Genomic DNA, 19,612 nt, shown 5'->3' on the forward strand with positions numbered 1-19,612 from the left:
GCATCATAAACCTGCCTTCCCCACACCCTTCCGCCGTCATGACATACCGTTGCGCGCGCGGGGCGGAGCGCAGCCCTAAACGCTATGACTCCCAAATCCGCCCCCTGGCCACACCACACGGGCCCTCCTCTCCCCAACCGCTTCAACAACGCAGTCCGCATCCGCCGCCCACTTCGCTTTTACTTGATCTGAATCTTCCAAGCGTTTGAGAAGAAGTTTCTGATACAAAGTGTATGAATATTGCAATCTTCCGCAGCCTGGATTCCAGAGCCGCCCGGATAGGGGCGGGGAAGGGGGGAAAGTGGCAGGGACAGCGGAAAACCGGCACGGCTAGGACGGCAACGACAAGCTTGGCGGTTCCACTGCGGCGCTCTTGGCGTGTTTCGGGTCCGTGATGCACCGATGATGGACACGTGGGTGAATTGGAAGATGATTGCGGGGCGCCTGGAGAAAAGAGACGTGTTTGAGAATGGAAGAGTAGATGGAAGGTGAGTCGTCGCGTGGATGGTAAGGTCTGATCCCAGAGAGAGTTTGTGTTGACAGGCGTTGAAATGGGGCATGTTGAATTGATCAGGCGTGCTGGAAATTACGCACATTGCTAACGTCGGTCTATGTTCTACATAACTAAAGGAATGACTATGGGAGAGTTTCGATAACAGGAAGTAAGCCTTTCGTATGGTAAATGGCTAATAATGAGCAGTGAGCGACTATCGTTACCCGGCTACTGTTCGACAGATGTGTTGCGCAAACACTGGAGACCACCGACATACAAACCCCTTCTGGGCTTTTTCTCTGGCCTCCATCTTACTAACGCATACGCGAGTTCTCACGAGATTGCTTCTCCGCAAGCTGGATAGCATACAGCTTCTGCGCATAGCCATCAGAATCCGCGTGAGTAGCGGATCCAAATGTAGCATCGCTGTCCCTCTCCGGATCCCTCTCCGACTGGTTGTTCCATCTGTACAGCTCTGGGCCAGGCGTAGACATAGGTCGAGAGAATCGGTTGTGCACATAGACCGAGTTGCGCTTCCTGTCAACAGAGGCGTTGTTGGGAAGCGCCTCGTGAATGGAGCGAGTGCGGATCACCGCAGGCTCATCTTCAGTAATCGGTTGGACATTCTTGTACCGGTAGAAGGCATCGAGGGCGGGAATAGATAGACCGTGGACCACGATGGAGAAGATGACAAGGAAGTAGACGACAGGTACCATGGCGGCGACGAGATTTTCCTCTTCTTCCGTGGTAGCCTCACCAGGCTTGGGGAACAGGTGGCGAGTGTGTTCGACGTAGAAGACAGCTCCGATACCTGTGGATGTTAGTGGATATCTTGATCATAGCCGCAACCGGTACTTACCAATAGGTCCGAAGTATCCCATGAACAGCGCCTCCTTCCAGTCCTTGACACAGTCAGGCATGATCTTGTACATGAGGAAGATGGCAGGAATGCGACGGAAGGCGAGGATCAGAAAGCCGAGGATCATGAGGCGTCCAACTGTAATGCCGGTGACATCTGGCATCTGGAACTCGCTCCATGGGATGATGGTTCCGATGTACATGAAGCCACCAAAGTTGAGAATGACGTCGAAGCAACTGTTGACTTCGTCATGACGCTTCTCGGTTTCTTCGAGGTAAAGACCGTTCCAGTTCATGACGTTTCCGGCAACGAAGCAGGCAAGAAGATCATCTGTACCGAGTGCACCACAGACGCCGATGATGAAAAGACCTAGTGCCATGGGCCAGAGCAGAAGACTCTCGGAATCGATCCACTTCCTGCGGAGGCCATACTTGATGGCAAACATGCTGCCAGCGCCGAGGACCACACCGACTGCGACAGCCATGACGATGATGTAAAGCCAGCCCTCGACAATCCATTGCTCCATGGCCATGGATACACCACCTCCTAGACGGCCAATTCCCCCCTCCTCACTGCGCTTGGTGAGTATGTCGACTGCGCGATGAGCAATCTCCTTGGCGCCCTCAATACCAGGCTTGAACTTGACACCCTCGAGATCGGCATGGCGGATAAGATAGGTGGCCAAGCTGTTTGACAGTTAGAAATACTCATTACTAGAAGTCTGAACAGCTTACAGAAGGAACGGGAAACCGAATCCATCGTTGGCACCGGCTTCGGACGAGATAATCTCTCGCAACGCGCGGGGGACGAACTTGTCGGCAAATGGACCCTTGGCCACAGCTTGCGATAGGATAGGATCAGTGCAAGTAACACAAGATCCAATGACCAGTGCAGCCAAGAGTGACAACTTGGGGATAGTGACCAAAATGCACAGACTAGTGCAGATCCACATGATTGTCATGACAGGGAGGAGGCAGATTGCCATTTCCTTCCATCGTAGCTGCTGGTACTTGGCGGGGAGTTGAAATCCAGCGATGACCAGCTGAACACCAATGACAATACGGCACATGCCCTACATAATTCTCAGCAAGCTTCCTCAACAAGTGGGTCACAGATCTGTGCTTACGAGTGTGATGGCTTCCTGCTGCCCTGATGCAGCAGAACCCCATTTCTCAGCGTCCAGGAATTTCGCGGCTATAGGGCCGAGGATGATACCGATGAAGACGGCGGGCACTAGGGGATGTGAGCTCCACGGATACTACGACGAGATGCAGGAAGCCGGCAACTTACAAGCTTCGCCGAGATACCACACTTGCTTGATCTTCACTGAGACGAATCCATAGAGGACAATGAAGGCGCCTGTAATCACAACGTCAGTGACTGCGGCTCAGTGGCCGATGAGCTGGACATACCGAGAACGGCGATGACGACGTTGAGCTCGCTGACGTCGAGGGTAGGCATGTTGACGAGCCCGAAAAAGGGAAAAGACGGAAGGAAAGTATTTCAACGGGGACGCATGCACGGAAGAAGGAAATTGAAATGTAAGGGATGCATGAGAAGGGGTGAAGAATGAAGAGGATCAATGAGCGGAAAATGTAAATAGCAGACCAGCCGTATTTACAAGAGTGTATTAGAAGGAAAATAAGCACAAAGATATGGAGAACGAGGGATCACCGGGACCGGACCGAAAGGGATGGCGAGCGGAGTGATTGTCGATGGTCGGGAATGTCCAGCCTCAATTTGCAAGTCTTTGTCGGCGCTACTTGATATCTTTGCCTTCGTCACGTCGACCATGCGCTTCGCCTACCTGAAACAGCACCCGCCAGGACATTCTTGGCCTAACAGCCACTCCCGCCCATCAGGAGGCTCAGGAGGCTTGCAACCGAAGCCAAGCGGGGAATCTTTCACAGCAAATGGAGCCAAGCTAAGCCCCGGTGCTAGCTTCGAACGCGTCCTGTGGGATTTTCCGCCTTAGAGCCTGCTCGCAACCCTGTCATGTTACAATTGGAAGTGCAGGAAACAACTATAGTCCTCAGAGTGGTACACATGTGGATCTTGTACGGCATAACTGGGGGAAATGGGCTTCGCGAACGCTGGAGGATCCCCGAACCAGCCCCCCGCGAACCGCACTCTACAAGCATCCAGGTAGACAGCTTGTTGACTCTGTGGGGACTTGGTAGTCCACTATTTTGGTGGTGCCAAGCCTGCCAAGTCCGCCGTGTCAAATCTAGCCCGATGACCGCTTGGCGATAAAGCGAGAGCCAGTGACAACAATGTGCCTGGCCTTGTTGTAGAACAAAGCAATACCAAAAGCCTCTTTGCTGATCTTTTTCTTGGTGCTTGCGAATGAACAACTGCGCATGTCTTGGAGCCGCGTCCGCCCCAGCAAAAGCACCATTTCTTACTCATCCGGGGCTGACTGGACGGAACTGAACCATGCCCAGCCGGTTACGAGAGACGCGCGGTAAGTGGCCGATCCAATAAGTCTGCTCAACCTTGTTGTGTGACAGCTGGCACTGCGTTCTTTTTCCTTCTTTGCGTCGTGGCAACTATCGTCATCCCTAAGGCGGAGCATTGGCATACTCAGCGCGGCCGGAAGTTGAGTCCACTCTTCTAATATCGACATCAATCTGTGACACAAGAACAGTTTGGTGTTAATGATGCTTCTCCGCGGATAGCCCCCAGGGCGAAATACTTGCTAACGTGATGCTATATTACGTCAATACCAAGGTGCCTCTCGAAATGTCATCGAGATTCCCGTGGAATATGTCTCACCCAGCTTGCTACGTGTTGATTTGGCTAGTTCCTTGTTAAGGGGTACCGAGACTGTTTTACTGGGAGGGACATTGATGATCATGGGAGTCGCATTGCTGACACGAGAAGTCAGGGACTCAGGGGACTTGTCATCTTCGAATGGCATCCATGAACAGCCCGTCTCCAGCGGCGTAGGGATACGACCAAGACCGGTGTCAGAATCATCCCATAAACTCTGATAGCTGATAGCTTCGGGTCGTTGGCTGTCCGCCGTCGAGCAGAGGCCATGTTTCTGGCTGTCGGGTCTGGACACCGAGGAGTACCTGGATAGGTAATGATAAGCGGTCGAAGCATCTATGGTTGCCGGTTCTTGAACAGCGAGCGCCCACGCCTGAGTTACTGCACATCTTCTTCATGTGTGAACGCGTGTTATTTCGAAGCTCTCATGGTGGCTAGAACAGTGGGTGGGTGACGCGGTTTTCGATAAGGTTGCTTAGATGGGCGTGGTGTCATGCAATTTTGTCACTAGTGGATGCGATTCAGCTGAAAAAAGATCAGAAAGACATATGGCTATGCAATGCATTCATTGCATTGTATCCACCATGAAGTTGGCTGTGGGTTGCTGTGCACACGACGTCACTCGCCTAAGTGGGGGGTCATGTGGCTGTTGGTCCCGGCCCGATGTCATCACCCCAACTCTCCAGTGGCTGCGCCGTCACGCAAATCAGCCTTGTACGCCTCGCACGATACCAGTAAATACTAGTTAAAAAGAGGTGTATCTCTCCAACTGCAAACTTTATGCTGAGGATGCAGCAGGCAACAACTCCTCCGCAGCCAATCAGCGCTATGCCATAAGGCGATGATGGCCAAGGACTTCACATCACACAAGGCGTCCAACATCATGACTTCCAACGTTGTGTTTTATTGGTGCAACCATAAATACGCAAAAGTCACAAACCTGATTATGTTTGGTAGATGGCAATTGGAATTTCTGCACAAAAGCAGGATTCGGCCGCATGGCACGATGTTTGCACAATGTTTACATGACTCAACCTTCCAAATCACCACTGAACATGTCGCCATCAGAACATGTCACAGAACAACCTCCAAGACCCTTGACAACACGTGGTCTCACTCTCAGAGTTAGCTATATATGGGGGAAATTTCGAAACGAGATCTCTTCAGAGGACGCCAATGGCCATCTCACACTTCTCTACAACATGGACTTCCGTCTCTTGAAGCCCCAGTTATGCTTCGCGCGTGCAGTTGACAAAACACCGATTGCCAAAGGCACGATTCACAGTTTCTCCATCAGCGCAGAATGCGTGATCCATGACCGAAACCTGGTCCTGAAGCCACTGAAGCGATGGAAGACACAATATAACTACCTCTCGCACGCCCTGAACGATGTACCCATTTCCTGGATAGCCAACAGCAGTATGAAGATCTGGTATTTCGTTTGCATCAACTCTGTTACGCAAGAGCCCATCGCAAAGTTTGCTGTCAATTATTGGGCGCTGAAAAACCTGGGTAACTTTTACTTTGAGAAGAGTGCGGGAGAAATTCCCGATAATCTGAGGGACGAGGTTGTAGTGACTGGGCTGACAATATTGTACACTATGGCGACGAGAATCAACAATCCCATACAACTAATCGGTGCGGTCTTTGCGAAACCGGGGAAGGTAGAAGGGGAAGAAGGTCGGCCGGAGCTGGAGTTGGAGGATAGGGAACAGCGTGGAAAGGTGAAGACTACTTAAGAGATATGACATCAAGTTTTGTTTTAATCATACTTGCCAACAATCAAGCTAGCTTGCAAATCCGACGGATACTTTCGAAAAAGCATCAAATCCATCAATCCAAATCTTCTTCTCCAGACGAAGTGTTCAAATCAAATCTCTGTGCTAGATTTGATTGATTTGATTGATAGATTTGATTCTATATTATTATTATTATTATTCCATTTGGAGTCCTTTTCAGTCAGAGACTATGCAAGACTTTGGCCTAGGCCGTTCTATATAGGTGTTTTCTATGAGTAGTTTCTTTGGGGTAGTACAGTTTGGAGGATGTTTTGCGTGCTCCTATTCTAGAGTAGATCTGGAGTAGGCGCTAGTGCTAAAGAGCAGTGTGGTAGATAGAAAGAGATGTAGCAGCGGGCTCTTATAGTAAGAAATACAGTTTTGTTAGTTTTATAGAGTAGCTCTCTCTAAGGTAGTGTTATACAGTGACTGTCTGTATTTCTGGTGGTTGCCCTAGGTGCCATTTTCTTGTTCCAATTCTAGTGCTCGTAATAAAAGCTAGGGTAGCTTCTATGCCGGTGCTGGTTTGGGATAGTAGGGGTAGGGTTACTGGGGTATGTTTGATGGTGTTGGTTGGCTTTGCACTAAGTGCGTAAAGGGAAATAACGATAACTAGGAATGCATTCTGTTCGGTGATTCTGATTGATTGTCTACGAACATAGCTGCTACGAAGGTATACCTAAGCTCTGCGCAAGGTGGGCCGAAGTCGGGCCGAAGTGTCAAGCAGCCGACGTCTCTACCGATACTCACGATCCGACAGATGGCTTATTTAAATTCTTTTCATTCTATTTTATAGTGCCAGCATTCTAGTAGTAGGTGTGCTGGAGTTTGGATTTTGTAGCAGCTGCCAGTACAGAGATTTGAGTCTCTTTTCTTAAATCTTTCTAAGTAGGAGTTGAAGTATCCGTGTCCTAGCTTAAGGTAGTAGAAGGCGCTTGCGATTTCTCTTTTTGTTTTGTGTGGGATTTTGATATTTGTTTTTGTGTTTAGCGGGAAGGTCCTTGCGTAGGATAGTCTATTTTTGTTGCTATTATTCCGGTATTTTTGGTATTCTTGTTGTTGTTCTGTGTTGGTTGCTCTTAGTTTCGAGCCACCGTACGTACGTGGCGAGCACGTGACTACGTGCGTGGCCCGTGCCGTGGGGTGGGATTCAGTTCGTACGCGAGCTGCAGCCCACCTCCTCTAATCAATCATAACCATCTACTTCAACTCGTTGCAACGACCGTTACTTGATTCAACCTCACCTTTGCCGTATCAACATTCTGTTTTTTGGGTTTTCTTAATTTCTGTGCTTTGGTAGGCGAGGCTTGTTATTGTGGGTGTTGTTGGGACCGGTACCTGTTGAATAACAAAAAGGCCGACCTTCTTGCTACAATAGCATGAAGGCATATATAGTTGATAGTCTGACACACCCCCTCAGTTCTGAAGATGAATAGAACTGAACAGTGACGAATGATGTAGCGTCGAAGATGGGTAGTAGTCGAAGGATAGATGATAATTGGTGTCTGTGGATGATGACAAAATATGCTATAGCAGCTCGGCGTTTATAATCTAGGCATCGGCGGACGGGTAGCTCTTGGCATAATCAACGCAGCACACAGGCTCAACGTGGCCCTAGCTCCTCCCCTAGCCCCGCTCTTTTTGCTCGCTTGTGGTACCCCACCCAAATTATCATCCGAAAACTTGTTGCTGGTGCGCTTCCAGCGGTTTCCGGGCTCATAACTGTTGGAGTGGGTGAACCGTACGCATAGGGAAGAAGTTGAGGATTGACTAAGCTTGTATTGTACAAGCTATGGAAAGTTTATGTAGGTGAGTGACCATAAACAGCGCTAGTCTCAGATAGACATCGTCCCATCACCAAACCGTGACAGTACCGTACCCGGATTTTCTATCTTTCCGGTGTTTGACGCGTGCTATCTAATAATAAGAATAGCTATTAGCATTGTTAACAGCGCCATATATCGTTCACCCGCCTATTTCTATTGTCGACAGCATCATGCCAGCCCATCCAAACCCTTGTAAACGCGGTGCTACCGCCCATAACGTCGCTGCTAGTCCTCTAAAGCGCTCACGGAAATCTTACAAAGGCAGCGCTTCGCAACTTATCGCGCTTTGCCATCGATATACTAACGATACCAGCGAGCAGTTGCGAATGTGAGCGCATGTTTAGCGAGCTTGGGGATCTACTCGCTCCCCGACGGCGTAATATTGGGTCGCAATTACTCGCCGCGCTTCAATGCGTACGGGCTTGGATAAGCGCTGGCATGAGCGTGCCTACAAGCGTAACAGAAACGCTTAACGACGACGACCTTGAGCGGCTATACGATATCACAACGTGGGAGCAACTAACGTAAATAAGTAAGTTGCCGTGACAGTGAGTAATAGCCTACTACTCCTGCCTAATTAGGTAATTTAGATAGCCAAATCCTCAAATCCACAATCAAATCTCAAATCAAATACACGTCTATAAGCGAATCAAGCCATTCAATCAAGCCCAACAGCAAAAAGGTCAATTCCAAATCAAATCCGAGCCTCATATTTGCTTGATTTGATTGTTGGCATCTCTGGTTTTAATGTACGTTCAGTCAATTATGGGGGGCTTGTACGAGGGCGGTTTTTTGTTCTTAGTTTGTAATATGTGCCGAGTTCTCGAATGAAATTTCATAGCCGTTATCGAGAAGCTGGATCGTAATAATGTAGTTAAGGACACTCCTATATGTCAAACCTATGTACAAGAAGAAGACCGGCGAAAGGAAAGCACTAAAAACTGATAGCGTACATGTGAACGGTCTGTAGGAACTGTATTCCAGCTACCTAGTCCAGATGCTATTTACAGTCAAGATGAAGAAAGAAGGTAAGACGCGAGCGGCGAGCCCGCTTTGTTTGGGTTGGCGCACGGCCCTCTCGTTGCCGGGGAAGCGACTAGGCTCGCAGCCTAGTCATGTGACTTAGGGCTCAGCCCGTTACAGTACACTCTTATGCATCCATCGAATCTTAATGCCTCTGATGTACAATTACACAGATTCTTAATAATGTACAACTTGATAGCAAATTATAAGTCACGATTCTGACGTTCAATGTTCTCCCTCAAAATGACTGTCAAGTCTTGCACCTTGCGAGATTGGAAGCATGGAGTGTTCACAAACATGGCTTTGGAAGAGAGTCAAGTATATACTACGTACATGCTCTAATCTGAGATGGTATCTGAGATCGGCTTGGGCTGAAAAAAGTGCAGTAGTGACTACTACTACGATGTCTATTCCAGCTTGGAACGATCTCAAATTGAGCATGCAGGCCTAGGTATGCTTTTATCTGAGGGATGCAGTAGTGAATAATTCAGACACTTGGCTCAATTCTAGGCAATTTTTCTCCACGTGCCGCGCCCGATTCAAATAAAACTTGAAGCGCAAGAGCTCACTGCCCAGATTGGGTAAGTCTTAGCTGATATACTACCGTTTGACTAGAACGAGCCTGAATCGGTCTAGTCTTCCCCGCGCATGCACGTGTTAACCGAGCACGCTAGTGGCTTATGACACGGGGGGATCTTTCCACCATCATACAGCTGTCAAAACTGTTGAGACATGGGATGAAACCAATTCCTTGTAAGTCCACCGACAAATACTTGCATCTAAAAATGAAATGTGATGGCAGCTGCATGGAGGCGTTTGGGCGTAGATGATACCCCCACAGGCGCACAGACACACCGGAACCCGCTAGACTCGGGAGGGGGCGGGAGTTCCGCGAAAGCGAAAGTTCGCGTTCGCAGCTGGATCGACGCGTCCTCAAAACCGCCGGTCGGGGACTTTAACTCCTGACACCTATCAACTCCTCATTTGAACCTCGAATCATCTGAGCTGTATCACTGCATCCCATCAGATACTGTCTCAGCAATGGCCAGAGTGTACATCTACCTTAACTGCGTGCCCGCGATGTAGCACAGAGTCCAACCTCTTACAGAAGCCGGCGTCCAAGCGAGGGATTCGCTGACGGAAGCAGAGTTGCTGAAGTTTTCAACTGGAAGCCCACCAAGTACAAGCACGATAACCCTGATTATGGCCGCTTGGGGAACGCTGAAGATTTCGAGTATGCACCCACACCAAAGATGAGCGGAGCAATTGGTTGACACTCGACCAGAGTAGTTTCTCGCAGCCCGAGCCCTCAGCCAGCTATTTCTGCAATTTCTGTGAATCGTATAATTCCTGCAACACGTCCAGCGCCGGATGACGATGTTGAACAAGCGCCCAAACGAAAGCGATTTGATTCCCAAACATTGGGAAGAATCCAAGCGAATATACAGTCATTGAGGAGCAGTACCCCGCGGCGAAAATCTTCGTGCACTTCTCGACGTAGATCGTCCTCTGGGAGCTCGGCTGCAAAAAGTGTAGCGGAGAACGGCGGAGACCATACAGAGAGCGGGGTTAGACTTGATAATGGACGGACGACACCACCAGTAGACTCAGGCGATGCTTCACCTTCGGAGCCTGCTGGAGCAACACGACGGAAGCTAACCCCTAAGGGGCCAAGCAAATCAAGACTGAGTGCCATGCTCATGAAGACGACCCGACCGGTACCAGTGGCTGAGAAGCCTGTGTCACCGCCTCTCTCTCCACAGTCACCTGCTCAGGAGGCCACTGAGAAGCCTGTTGAGGATTCTACCGAGGAGCACACTTTCGAATCTGCTGAGGAGCCTTCGAGAGAGTCTGCTGAGGAGTTCTCTGCGCAACAACCGGAAGGGCCTGAAGTGTACCGGCTCTCATCAGGAAAATATGCCGGCATGACAGTCAACGAATTCATGAAAGTCATCCTGGCAGGGTACAAGAAGGAAGTAGCGGCATGTGATAGCATTCAAATGGTCATGCAAGGCTATGATGCTATGAAGGAAGATATGAAGGAAGAGGTAGAAAAGATTGTCTGTCAGGATGTGCCCGACTTTGAATCTGAGCTGAATCATATCAAAAATTGGCGACTTCCCAAATCTACAGACGAGATCACGTCCGTGTTCGGAGGTTGGTGGTTCAAAGCGGTACCCTGGTGGCACAAACGATGGCTTTCATACGAGCTTTCACAAGGTCGAAAGATGGACGGAAATTGGGCACCTCTATACCAAGCATTTGAGTATTGGGACCCCGAATTGCTACCGGGTTGCCGGTGGAAGGCCATGCAGAATTCTAAACACCAACAACCGCCACCAAATGCGCCAACCGGTCCAAAAGCTTTACAGCGTGATGCTGTGAATCGCAGCGCTTTTTCATTGGACCCATAGGATTTCCAATTCCCCAACTCTTCACCATATTCATTCAAGCGTATTGACCAGCTTGAAGAGCAAGAACAGAAGAAGGTAGTCAAACAATGGAGGAGTGGAGCACTGAGGAAAATGTTGAATTCAAAGGATTTCAGCGACTGTGAAGGAGCGCTTAGGTATTGGGGGCTGATTGATTAGTTTCCAGCTGGAATATGAACAATTCAAGAGCTTGCTTGAGCTAGTGGGAAGTGAGGGACGAGTGGTCAGCCAGATTGGCAAACAACTTTCGTCTTCGTTACGTTCTATTTACTTATTCCCTACACATAATTCAAGGGGGGATGGCGCAGTGGTAGTGCGCCTGGTTGCTTCTGCTAGCTTGCTCGCAGAGGTTGAAGGTTCGAATCCTTCTCCCCTCACCGCTATAATAATTCTATTATTCTAGCTTTACCAAAAAACATCGAACGGCTCCTTTCGAAACCTGGAAAGTTTTTCACCAATACCCCGCACGCTTAACGCTAGCCGCCGCCGTACAACCGAGCCACAAAGTACCGCCGAGACGAAAATATGCCGCAACTGCCGCTATATACAACAAACGTTCAAGGTCCCATGACTTTTTCCCCTACGAGGTTTTTTTCAGTCTTAGGAGCACGGGGTTATTATAGCAAAGGGATTGGTCACAAAGGTGGAGATAAACGGGTGTCTATTACAAGGTCTCTCTCTCTTTCCTGTATAGAAGCAAAAAACCCAAACCCCCATAGTCAAACTCGACCAAAGAAACGAAATCCTACGGGTATAGAGGGAAAAAACTAGTCAAACGGCCCTAGGCCACCGTCCTACATAGTCTCTGACTGAAAAAGGACGTTAATGGATACTACTACTACTACTACTACTACACATAATTCAACTACGAATTAGACTGGCCTTGCTCTACCAAGTTATACCGCCGACCAAGCGTTATCAATCGGCAGAAGCGTGCCACTAATACTCCTCGCTTGATCTGATGCCAAAAACACAATGCCTTCCGCGATATCATCCGTAGTGATCACATGTTCATCTTCGTTAGTATGATCTTTAACTGCGTCCCACAATATCCTGCGACGTATCAATTAGTGGCAGATAGCATAAAATGGTCATGGGTACTCACTTCCACCGTTGGAACGCAGCTTGGTCTATCTTGTCCGCCTGCATGCTATTATGAATGTTGGTAGGAACACCACCTGTGATATGATAAGCCACCACTCCGGCGTTGTCACAAATTTCTGCACGATCAACTTACCCGGAATCACAGCATTGCACCTGATACCCTCCTTTTGGAACCGCCATGCAACATTCTTCGTTGCACCGACTGTACCGTGTTTGGAAGCCGTGTACGCAACACCAGCTGTAGCACCAGACATGCTCGCCATACTGCCCACATTCACAATAGACCCGGCTCGATGCTGCTTCATACTCGGAAGCACGGCTCTCATCATCCGGACCGGCACCGTCAGATTGATGGCGAGCACCCGGTCCCACTCCTGATCTTCCACAGTATCCGCGCTTCCGAGATTGTCAAGTACCCCCGCCACATTGGCCAGAACATCAATCTTCGGCCCGTACTTTGCGATGCAGGCGGCTATGGCATCCTCGGCTGCGTTGGGCCCGCAGAGGTTGGCTTGGTGGAAGGTGAAGTTTGTGGACTGTGTGGCGTCAAGTGTCTGCGTGAAGGGTGCGATGTCGATGCCGAAGACGCGCGCCTTGTGCGAGAGAAAGACGAGGGTAGTTTGTAGGCCGATGCCGCTGCTGCAGCCGGTTACGATTACGGTCTTGTTTTCGAAAGATGTCATGGTTGTGGAGTGGATATCAATGTAGGAACCCGTCGTCTCTTATATAGTCTGAGCGTCTGAGTTATCATGTACCTTTCTGGGTTTTTATATCATATATGTTTCCTCGTATATGCATGATCTTTTTACCGGCTTCGGCGCGTTGAGGTTGCTTCGCAGAGAGGAAGGCACGATTGGCTTGGTGCATGGAATACCCAAGGTACCCTGCTCCTGCGCTGCACGGGTTATCCGTATAGAGAGTTTTTTAATTCGCGCCGAGAATGTTTCGGGTAGTCTGTTTACGGGAAACATTGCGTATACATCGTGTTGCAATTGGGCTACGTTCGCCGAGAAGTACCGCCGTTCCCCACAACGATGCATGTTTCACAACCGACTACCACGATTATGTACATAGATCTCAATATCCACTGACGTTCACTGCTAGGTGTTAATACCTGACATTGAACGACTGGGGAAGTCCTACGATAGGAGCTCAACTGCAACAAGAAGCCACCCAATTGGAGAAAAGCAGGGCTGCAACAATCGCAACTCTACCTAGCGGTATGTAGGTACCGCAGAGCTTCTTGACCTGGAAATTATTTCACGGCTATGTAACTCGGGAAATCTGTCTTGGTAAGTGGGCAGCGGTGCGGGATCGATATTGCTTGGATAGGCTCTTCCGGCACCATCCGATGCGGCATGTTCTTCCTTCTTTGCTGCCGAATACTACCTGCTTCCGAACCCTATCTGGGCCATTATTATGATAGATGTGGAGTGTTCAAGCTATGTAACGTACGACAGTTATCTTCTCAGCACACCTATGTTGCAACTGAGCTATGTACCCTAGGTACCATTTGCCTGAGGCTTTGGATGCTGAAAAACTACCGTGAGGATCACCAAGGAGTCTCATATGCAGATAGTCTCGCTGATTTGCTATACTTTCCAGGAATTGGTGAGACGTGCCGCATTGCTCATGATTGTCTCCAACATTTAATGCCATTGAGATTCTAGCGCTCCGTCACATTGAACAATACCTAGGTATGGGGCGTCAGAAAAACCGAGCCTATATATCTGAATAGAGGTACCTTCCCTATTCCTGTATTTGCTTGCTTCTACTCACGAACAGCGTCACATCAACGGGTGTTGGGCGGACAGAAGTAATCACCTACTCATCAGGTCAGGCTCAATGCGCAATAAAGTGGCTTTTTACAAACACCTAAGCATGGAAGGCTAATAGGATGCACTACCATTTCAGGTTGCAGTACCAAGACAATCAAACATGTGCTTCCATAGTCCACAGAGATCATTCTATGCGGAGGTGATGTGTATAACTGATCAAACTGGAGTACTCCACAAAATATTACTCAAAGAACAATGATACTTTGGTTTCCACCAAGGCTAGTGGAGTTCAAGGAGAGTAGCTTGATGTCATGGATAGTATACTACCTAGGCACGCTCACGCTAGGAACTACGAGATTCCTTCCGACTCGCTGTAAATCCCTTCTAAAGGGGTCTTTATCGTCGTATCTTCATCAGTTAAGGATTTCTTGCCTTGGATTACTTTATTAGAAAATATGTCCCCTCTCAATCAAAAAGTACATAATCGCCCATCGTGGCTGGATTTAGCTCTTTCTCATTGATCTGCGCACAAATTATGTGTGTCTCGTAGATAAGTCCGTATCACCGCACACACATCCTCGGAAACTGTATCGATAATCTGCGATAGTCGCACAGTCATATTCTCAAGTAAGATACGTATGATTTTCGAATTTCTATCATGTAGCAGGGAGCCGTTGAGATTGCTTCTCCTTGAACAGACTTGCATTAAAAAGTGATGGAAGGCAGCGTATGGTTAAGCATAGAGAATAAGAAGCTGGAGACAGCCAAGTCCCAGTGAAAAACAAACAGAGCTGTTGAATTTTTATGGACGTATACAAACCATATGGTTGTTGGAAGACGTTGTGCAATACCAGCATGATACATTGGAAAGCCTCGTAGACAGAATTTCAGGATAAAGGGCCAACCGACAACCGGATATTATCTGCAAAATTCGCTTTCACATATCTTCCATCTCTATGATACTATACAGCGCTACGGAGTAGTCCGAAGAAGGACCATGGCCTATGCGCCTGTATGCTATCAAGGTATATGGTGTATACCGTGTTGGACTCAGACTCCGCAACAATCAATCGGATCGGCATGATTGATTCCTATCTAGGTTAAAGGCTGCCTAATGAAGTAATTCTTTAACCTATATAGGAATCAATCATGTCAATCGATTGATTGTTGCGGAGTCTGGTTGGACTGTCGGGGCAACGTCATGCTCTAAGACTTCAGGTAAAGCGTCAATCCGCAGGAGTCGTTACATCATCGAAAGGAAAAAAGGCCTTATGTTTAGTAATACGGCGAGAAATCTCATCAAGGAAGTTGTCGATCATAATATGGGCGCCGCTATTCCACTTACGGTCACAGCCCTGTTCACAATAGGATGTACGGCCGGCATACGCAGGTTGCGGTTAGCATACAAACACTGTCCGTGTTAACTAGACCAGGAAGGTTCACAAAGCATGCACTAGAGGCCAACTGGGTACATGGCTTTGCAGTAAAAATCTACCTAGACGTTGACCCGCTGTATGTCAGGAGAGTATAGTAACGCTCATATTACGAGACCCATTGACAGGTACTAAAATGGGTTTCAGCGTGTGTAGCAGAATGTTTGATCCACTTCTGACACGTTTTGCGGCTCTGCCAGCCTTATGGAGACACAAAAAGAGCGTTTTGACATGTGAAGTTGAGCGCGAGTACAGAAAATACTATACCGAGGTGAAAATGCGCAGATTCTGTGGATTGCCAGTCGATCTAGAAGCAGAGGGAAGATCTCGAGCCACGAGCTTACAGATCCAGGATCCAGCTTTGTGTAATCGGCCCTTCTAAGCTCAAGCTACCCCACATGTCGTCATATGTAGTACCAGCAACAAAAGTTATTAAAGAGATAAACTGAGATTTCATCAGAAGAACTATCCTCACTCAATTCATACTCATCCAAAATATACATACCTACTATCATCATGTCTAAGCCAAGCATTCTCTTCGTTCTTACCTCCCACAACAAGCTCGGCGACACGGGCAAGCCCACTGGCTGGTACCTCCCCGAGCTCGCGCATCCCTACCACGTCCTGCGCAACAAAGCCAACATCACCGTCGCATCCCCTAAGGGTGGCGAAGCCCCCCTCGACCCCGCGTCCGTCGAAGCCTCAAAAGACGACGTCTCCGTCAACTTCCTCAAGAATGACGAGCAAGTATGGAAGACGACACAAAAGCTTGCCGACTTCAAGGGCAAGGCCAAGGACTTTGACGCCATCTTCTACGTCGGCGGCCACGGCCCCATGTTCGATCTCGTCGACGATGCCACATCCCAGCAGTTGATCAGGGAGTTCTGGGAAGCGGATAAAGTTGTTTCGGCAGTGTGCCACGCACCCTCCGTCTTCTACGACGCGAAACTGAGCGATGGAAGCTTGCTGATCGCCGGCAAGGAAGTCACGGCTTTCACCAATGCCGAGGAGGAGCAGGCGGGCCTCACCAAGGCTGTGCCGTTTTTGCCCGAGGATGCGCTGAACAAGGCGAGTGGAGGCAAGTTTGTCAAGGCGGCAGAGCCTTGGGGCGAGAAGGTTGTCGTCTCTGGAAGATTGATAACTGGTCAGAACCCCGCGAGTGCTACTGGTGTCGCCGAGGCTATCGCAAAGGCATTGGGTATCTAAGACAGAATATCTAGCCTAGCAACCATATAGGGTTAGCTCAATGAAAAAATAATGTAATGACGAAGATCCAAGAAGAGAATGTGAGTATTGTCATGTGATGTACTAATGTTTTGAAGTAGTTTTGTATTATCGCAAGGGTATTATTTACAATAAGAAACGCGACAACTATCTAAGTACCCAGTGATCCATCATTCATTCATAACTTAACATCGTCTCTATCGACCCCCTATACGTACATGTACACAACCGACGTTACGGTCTCGTAGACAACTGCAGGAGGGCAGGCGTTGGGAACCGCAGGGTATCCGGGAGCCGCAGTGGGAGCAGGCGCAGGAGCGGGTGCACCTGGGGTCTGCGGCGCACCGGGGTGGTAAGGAGTCTCGCCGGCGCCCGGGTAAGAGGGAGTCTCAGCGGGCACACCAGGAAGGTAAGGGGTCTCGGCTGGCTTGCTAGGAATGATGATGCTGCCGGTGACTGGAAGGGTCGAGTTACCGTAAGGGGCGGTAGAGTTACCCCATGGTGCAGAGGGCTTGGGGATCATAGTGACCGGGTAGGCGGTGGAAGGCTCGGCGGGAACGACTGAGGTTGCGTTGACAGTGGCAGTTACGCCTGGGACGTAAGAGGAGACCATGGTCGAGAAGGTGACTGGGGTAGAGACGGGCTTCTTGACGGTACTGAGAGTGACAGTAGTAGCATCATCAGTGGAGCTTGGGGTCTCGGTTGTGGCTGGGACTTCGGTAGGGACCTCAGGGGTAGGGGTAGGGGTAGGGGTAGGGGTAGGAGTAGGAGTGGGAGTGGGAGTAGGAGTTGGGGTAGGTGTGCTGGAGGTAGCAGGCTTAACCAAGAGAGGTGTCAGCTTGCCCACAATCCATGATGAGGCTTCTTCGGTGTAGAGTTCGAAGTAGTTCAAGTGGTCAGCAACGACGCTGCCACCAGCACATACTGGGTCACCAGCAGCGCAGTACGAGCGCAGGACCGAAGAGTAGGCGTTGAGACGGTCGAGGTTGGAACCAGTACGAGGCCAGACGTCCTTGCTTGCGCCATCGAGGACATTGTATGCCTGGTTGGCAGTGTGCTTGACGTCACCCCAGATAAGGGCAGCCTTGACCGCCTGACCAGCCGCAGAAGCAGGGTTGAGGCCCGTAGTAACGGCATCAACATTGCAGGCATCGTCTCCTCCTCCACTGAGCAGAGAGCCGGCAACCATGGCACCCTGTGAGTAACCGTTGATGACAACCAGTGTGCTTGGGCATTTGGCGTTGTACTCTGTGATTTGCCTGACTCCATTGCTGGCACCCTCCTGGATGGTAGGGCAGAATTCTGCTCCGAGGGTTGCGTCGAAGACGATGTCCATGTAGTCGCAAGAGTTTCCCTGAGCTTGGAACTTTGCACAGATAGCGTCACGGAAAGGTGAAGTACGTCCATCGCTGTAAGGGGCATCGTTGCCGCGAGCCATAAAGATGGCTACATCGTTACAGTCTGCTGTAAGCTTTGGTGGTGTAGTGCCCTGGGCACGAGCGAGAGGAAGAGCGGCAAGGACAGCGGTGGCGAGTCCTTGCTTCATTATAGAGGAGGGAGACATGGCGAAATGTCTGTGATTAAGGTGTTGATTATGTGCTTTTTCCCGAGTCGTAAAACTTGTCGAGCTGGTAGCGAGTGTTGGAGGATTAATTAATTAAAGACGATATTATAGCATTAACCAAGATCCCTTTGTATTGAGAGTGGAGCGAGTGTTGCTGGCCGAGTGAACGGACAATTACTGCAAACTGAGCAGGGAAGAATGAAGAGCGTGCGGGACTGAGACAAGGAGGAAGACGATCAAGATATGTCAAACTGCCAGTGGAGCCCCCCGTATTCAGGGACCCCATTCTTCGGACTATGAATACACATGTATGGGAAAAGCCATAATGGTGCGGACCGGATGCCTGCAAGCGCATTACTTTGGCAATGTACGGGAGGCGTTGAAAGCCACACTCACCTAAACTATTGCTTGTCTGCAGAAGGAGCGCCCTGGAGTAGTTAGCAGTGCGGCACTAGGACGGGACAAGTAATTCACTTGTCCAGATTATGACTCGCGTCGCTTGTTTGCATGACAGCGGCACTCAGCCGCCGGGATAACTTCGTATCAGGTGCGATAAGGCCAGGCTACGACGCATCCGTGATGTGGCATGTCCGACACGAGATGGCTCCGTACTTTGTGATGTTGCTGTTCTTTTTCTTTACTAAATGACTACAGAGTTTTTGCCAAAGTGCGCATGGATAATCGCGCAACACGCGGTTGGTGAGCCCTAACGTATTAGCTCCTGGTGACATTCGTCCGTAGCAATGCATGATCTGGAAGGGTCCAGCAGCAGCTGATCATCAAAAACCCTGCCTGTCTCCCGTCTCACGCTATGCTTTTCCCGAACCCAATTCCGCTGCCTTCCCCCTCTCGTTCTTGATCCGCCAGAATGGGTGCTAAACCCCGGATCATCTGACCACCATCAATATCGATGTCCTGGCAGGATGCAAGTTCGGCAAAGAATCTGATGTTGTCGGGAGTTGAAGAGCGTTGCATCGCGAGGCTGTGCGGCTCAACTCAATGACGCCATTCCCGTTGTTCGGCTTTCCTCGGCCTGGATACGAGAGCGACCAGGACATGGCCTGTTGTGTCAGGAAGCGTTAGTGGTTGAAGAAAAGATGTATTTTGGGACACTCTGGGCGCTCACTGTGGCCCACAAAATTTAAGATCGCATTGGGACAGAGGCGTTATATCTAGCGCAAGACCCTTCAGACTACCAAGCGTATGACGGCATTCGTGCAGTAGCACTCGACGTGGCGCAACGCAAAATAAACACATTGACACTTGAATTTTGAAAGGATCATCAGTTGCAAACCCAGCGATTGTAAATTCGATGTCATCGTTATG

At 49.5% G+C, this 19,612-nt stretch overlaps 7 protein-coding genes across 7 annotated transcripts; 3 read left to right on the forward strand and 4 right to left on the reverse strand.

Moving 5' to 3' along the window:
* Positions 1-616: 616 nt before the first annotated feature.
* Positions 617-2,421, reverse strand: PtrM4_119450 (NhaP, NhaP-type Na+-H+ and K+-H+ antiporter; the record flags this gene model as incomplete). Its single annotated transcript, XM_001935252.2, has 4 exons — positions 617-624; positions 819-1,304; positions 1,353-2,038; positions 2,087-2,421. 4 exons carry the CDS (start codon positions 2,419-2,421, stop codon positions 617-619), a joined length of 1,515 nt encoding a protein of 504 aa, XP_001935287.2.
* A 296-nt stretch (positions 2,422-2,717) lies between these two features.
* On the reverse strand, positions 2,718-2,813 carry PtrM4_119460 (uncharacterized protein; the record flags this gene model as incomplete). The annotated part of the gene is made up of 1 exon (XM_066108369.1): positions 2,718-2,813. One exon carries the CDS (start codon positions 2,811-2,813, stop codon positions 2,718-2,720), a length of 96 nt encoding a protein of 31 aa, XP_065961554.1.
* Positions 2,814-5,326: 2,513 nt separating this feature from the next.
* On the forward strand, positions 5,327-5,863 carry PtrM4_119470 (uncharacterized protein; the record flags this gene model as incomplete). The annotated part of the gene is made up of 1 exon (XM_001935253.2): positions 5,327-5,863. One exon carries the CDS (start codon positions 5,327-5,329, stop codon positions 5,861-5,863), a length of 537 nt encoding a protein of 178 aa, XP_001935288.2.
* Positions 5,864-10,445: 4,582 nt separating this feature from the next.
* On the forward strand, positions 10,446-11,165 carry PtrM4_119480 (uncharacterized protein; the record flags this gene model as incomplete). Its single annotated transcript, XM_001935254.2, has 1 exon — positions 10,446-11,165. One exon carries the CDS (start codon positions 10,446-10,448, stop codon positions 11,163-11,165), a length of 720 nt encoding a protein of 239 aa, XP_001935289.2.
* A 914-nt stretch (positions 11,166-12,079) lies between these two features.
* Positions 12,080-12,970, reverse strand: PtrM4_119490 (FabG, Dehydrogenase with different specificities (related to short-chain alcohol dehydrogenase); the record flags this gene model as incomplete). Its single annotated transcript, XM_001935255.2, has 3 exons — positions 12,080-12,236; positions 12,289-12,361; positions 12,421-12,970. 3 exons carry the CDS (start codon positions 12,968-12,970, stop codon positions 12,080-12,082), a joined length of 780 nt encoding a protein of 259 aa, XP_001935290.1.
* Positions 12,971-16,014: 3,044 nt separating this feature from the next.
* PtrM4_119500 (ThiJ, putative intracellular protease-amidase) lies at positions 16,015-16,704 on the forward strand (the record flags this gene model as incomplete). Its single annotated transcript, XM_001935256.2, has 1 exon — positions 16,015-16,704. The coding sequence occupies one exon, from the start codon at positions 16,015-16,017 to the stop codon at positions 16,702-16,704; it is 690 nt and encodes a 229-aa protein (XP_001935291.1).
* A 226-nt stretch (positions 16,705-16,930) lies between these two features.
* Positions 16,931-18,286, reverse strand: PtrM4_119510 (Cutinase multi-domain protein; the record flags this gene model as incomplete). Its single annotated transcript, XM_066108370.1, has 2 exons — positions 16,931-17,368; positions 17,570-18,286. 2 exons carry the CDS (start codon positions 18,284-18,286, stop codon positions 16,931-16,933), a joined length of 1,155 nt encoding a protein of 384 aa, XP_065961555.1.
* Positions 18,287-19,612: the final 1,326 nt, after the last annotated feature.

This window comes from Pyrenophora tritici-repentis, chromosome 6, assembly GCF_003171515.1.
Source record: "Pyrenophora tritici-repentis strain M4 chromosome 6, whole genome shotgun sequence".
Lineage (NCBI taxonomy): Eukaryota > Fungi > Ascomycota > Dothideomycetes > Pleosporales > Pleosporaceae > Pyrenophora > Pyrenophora tritici-repentis.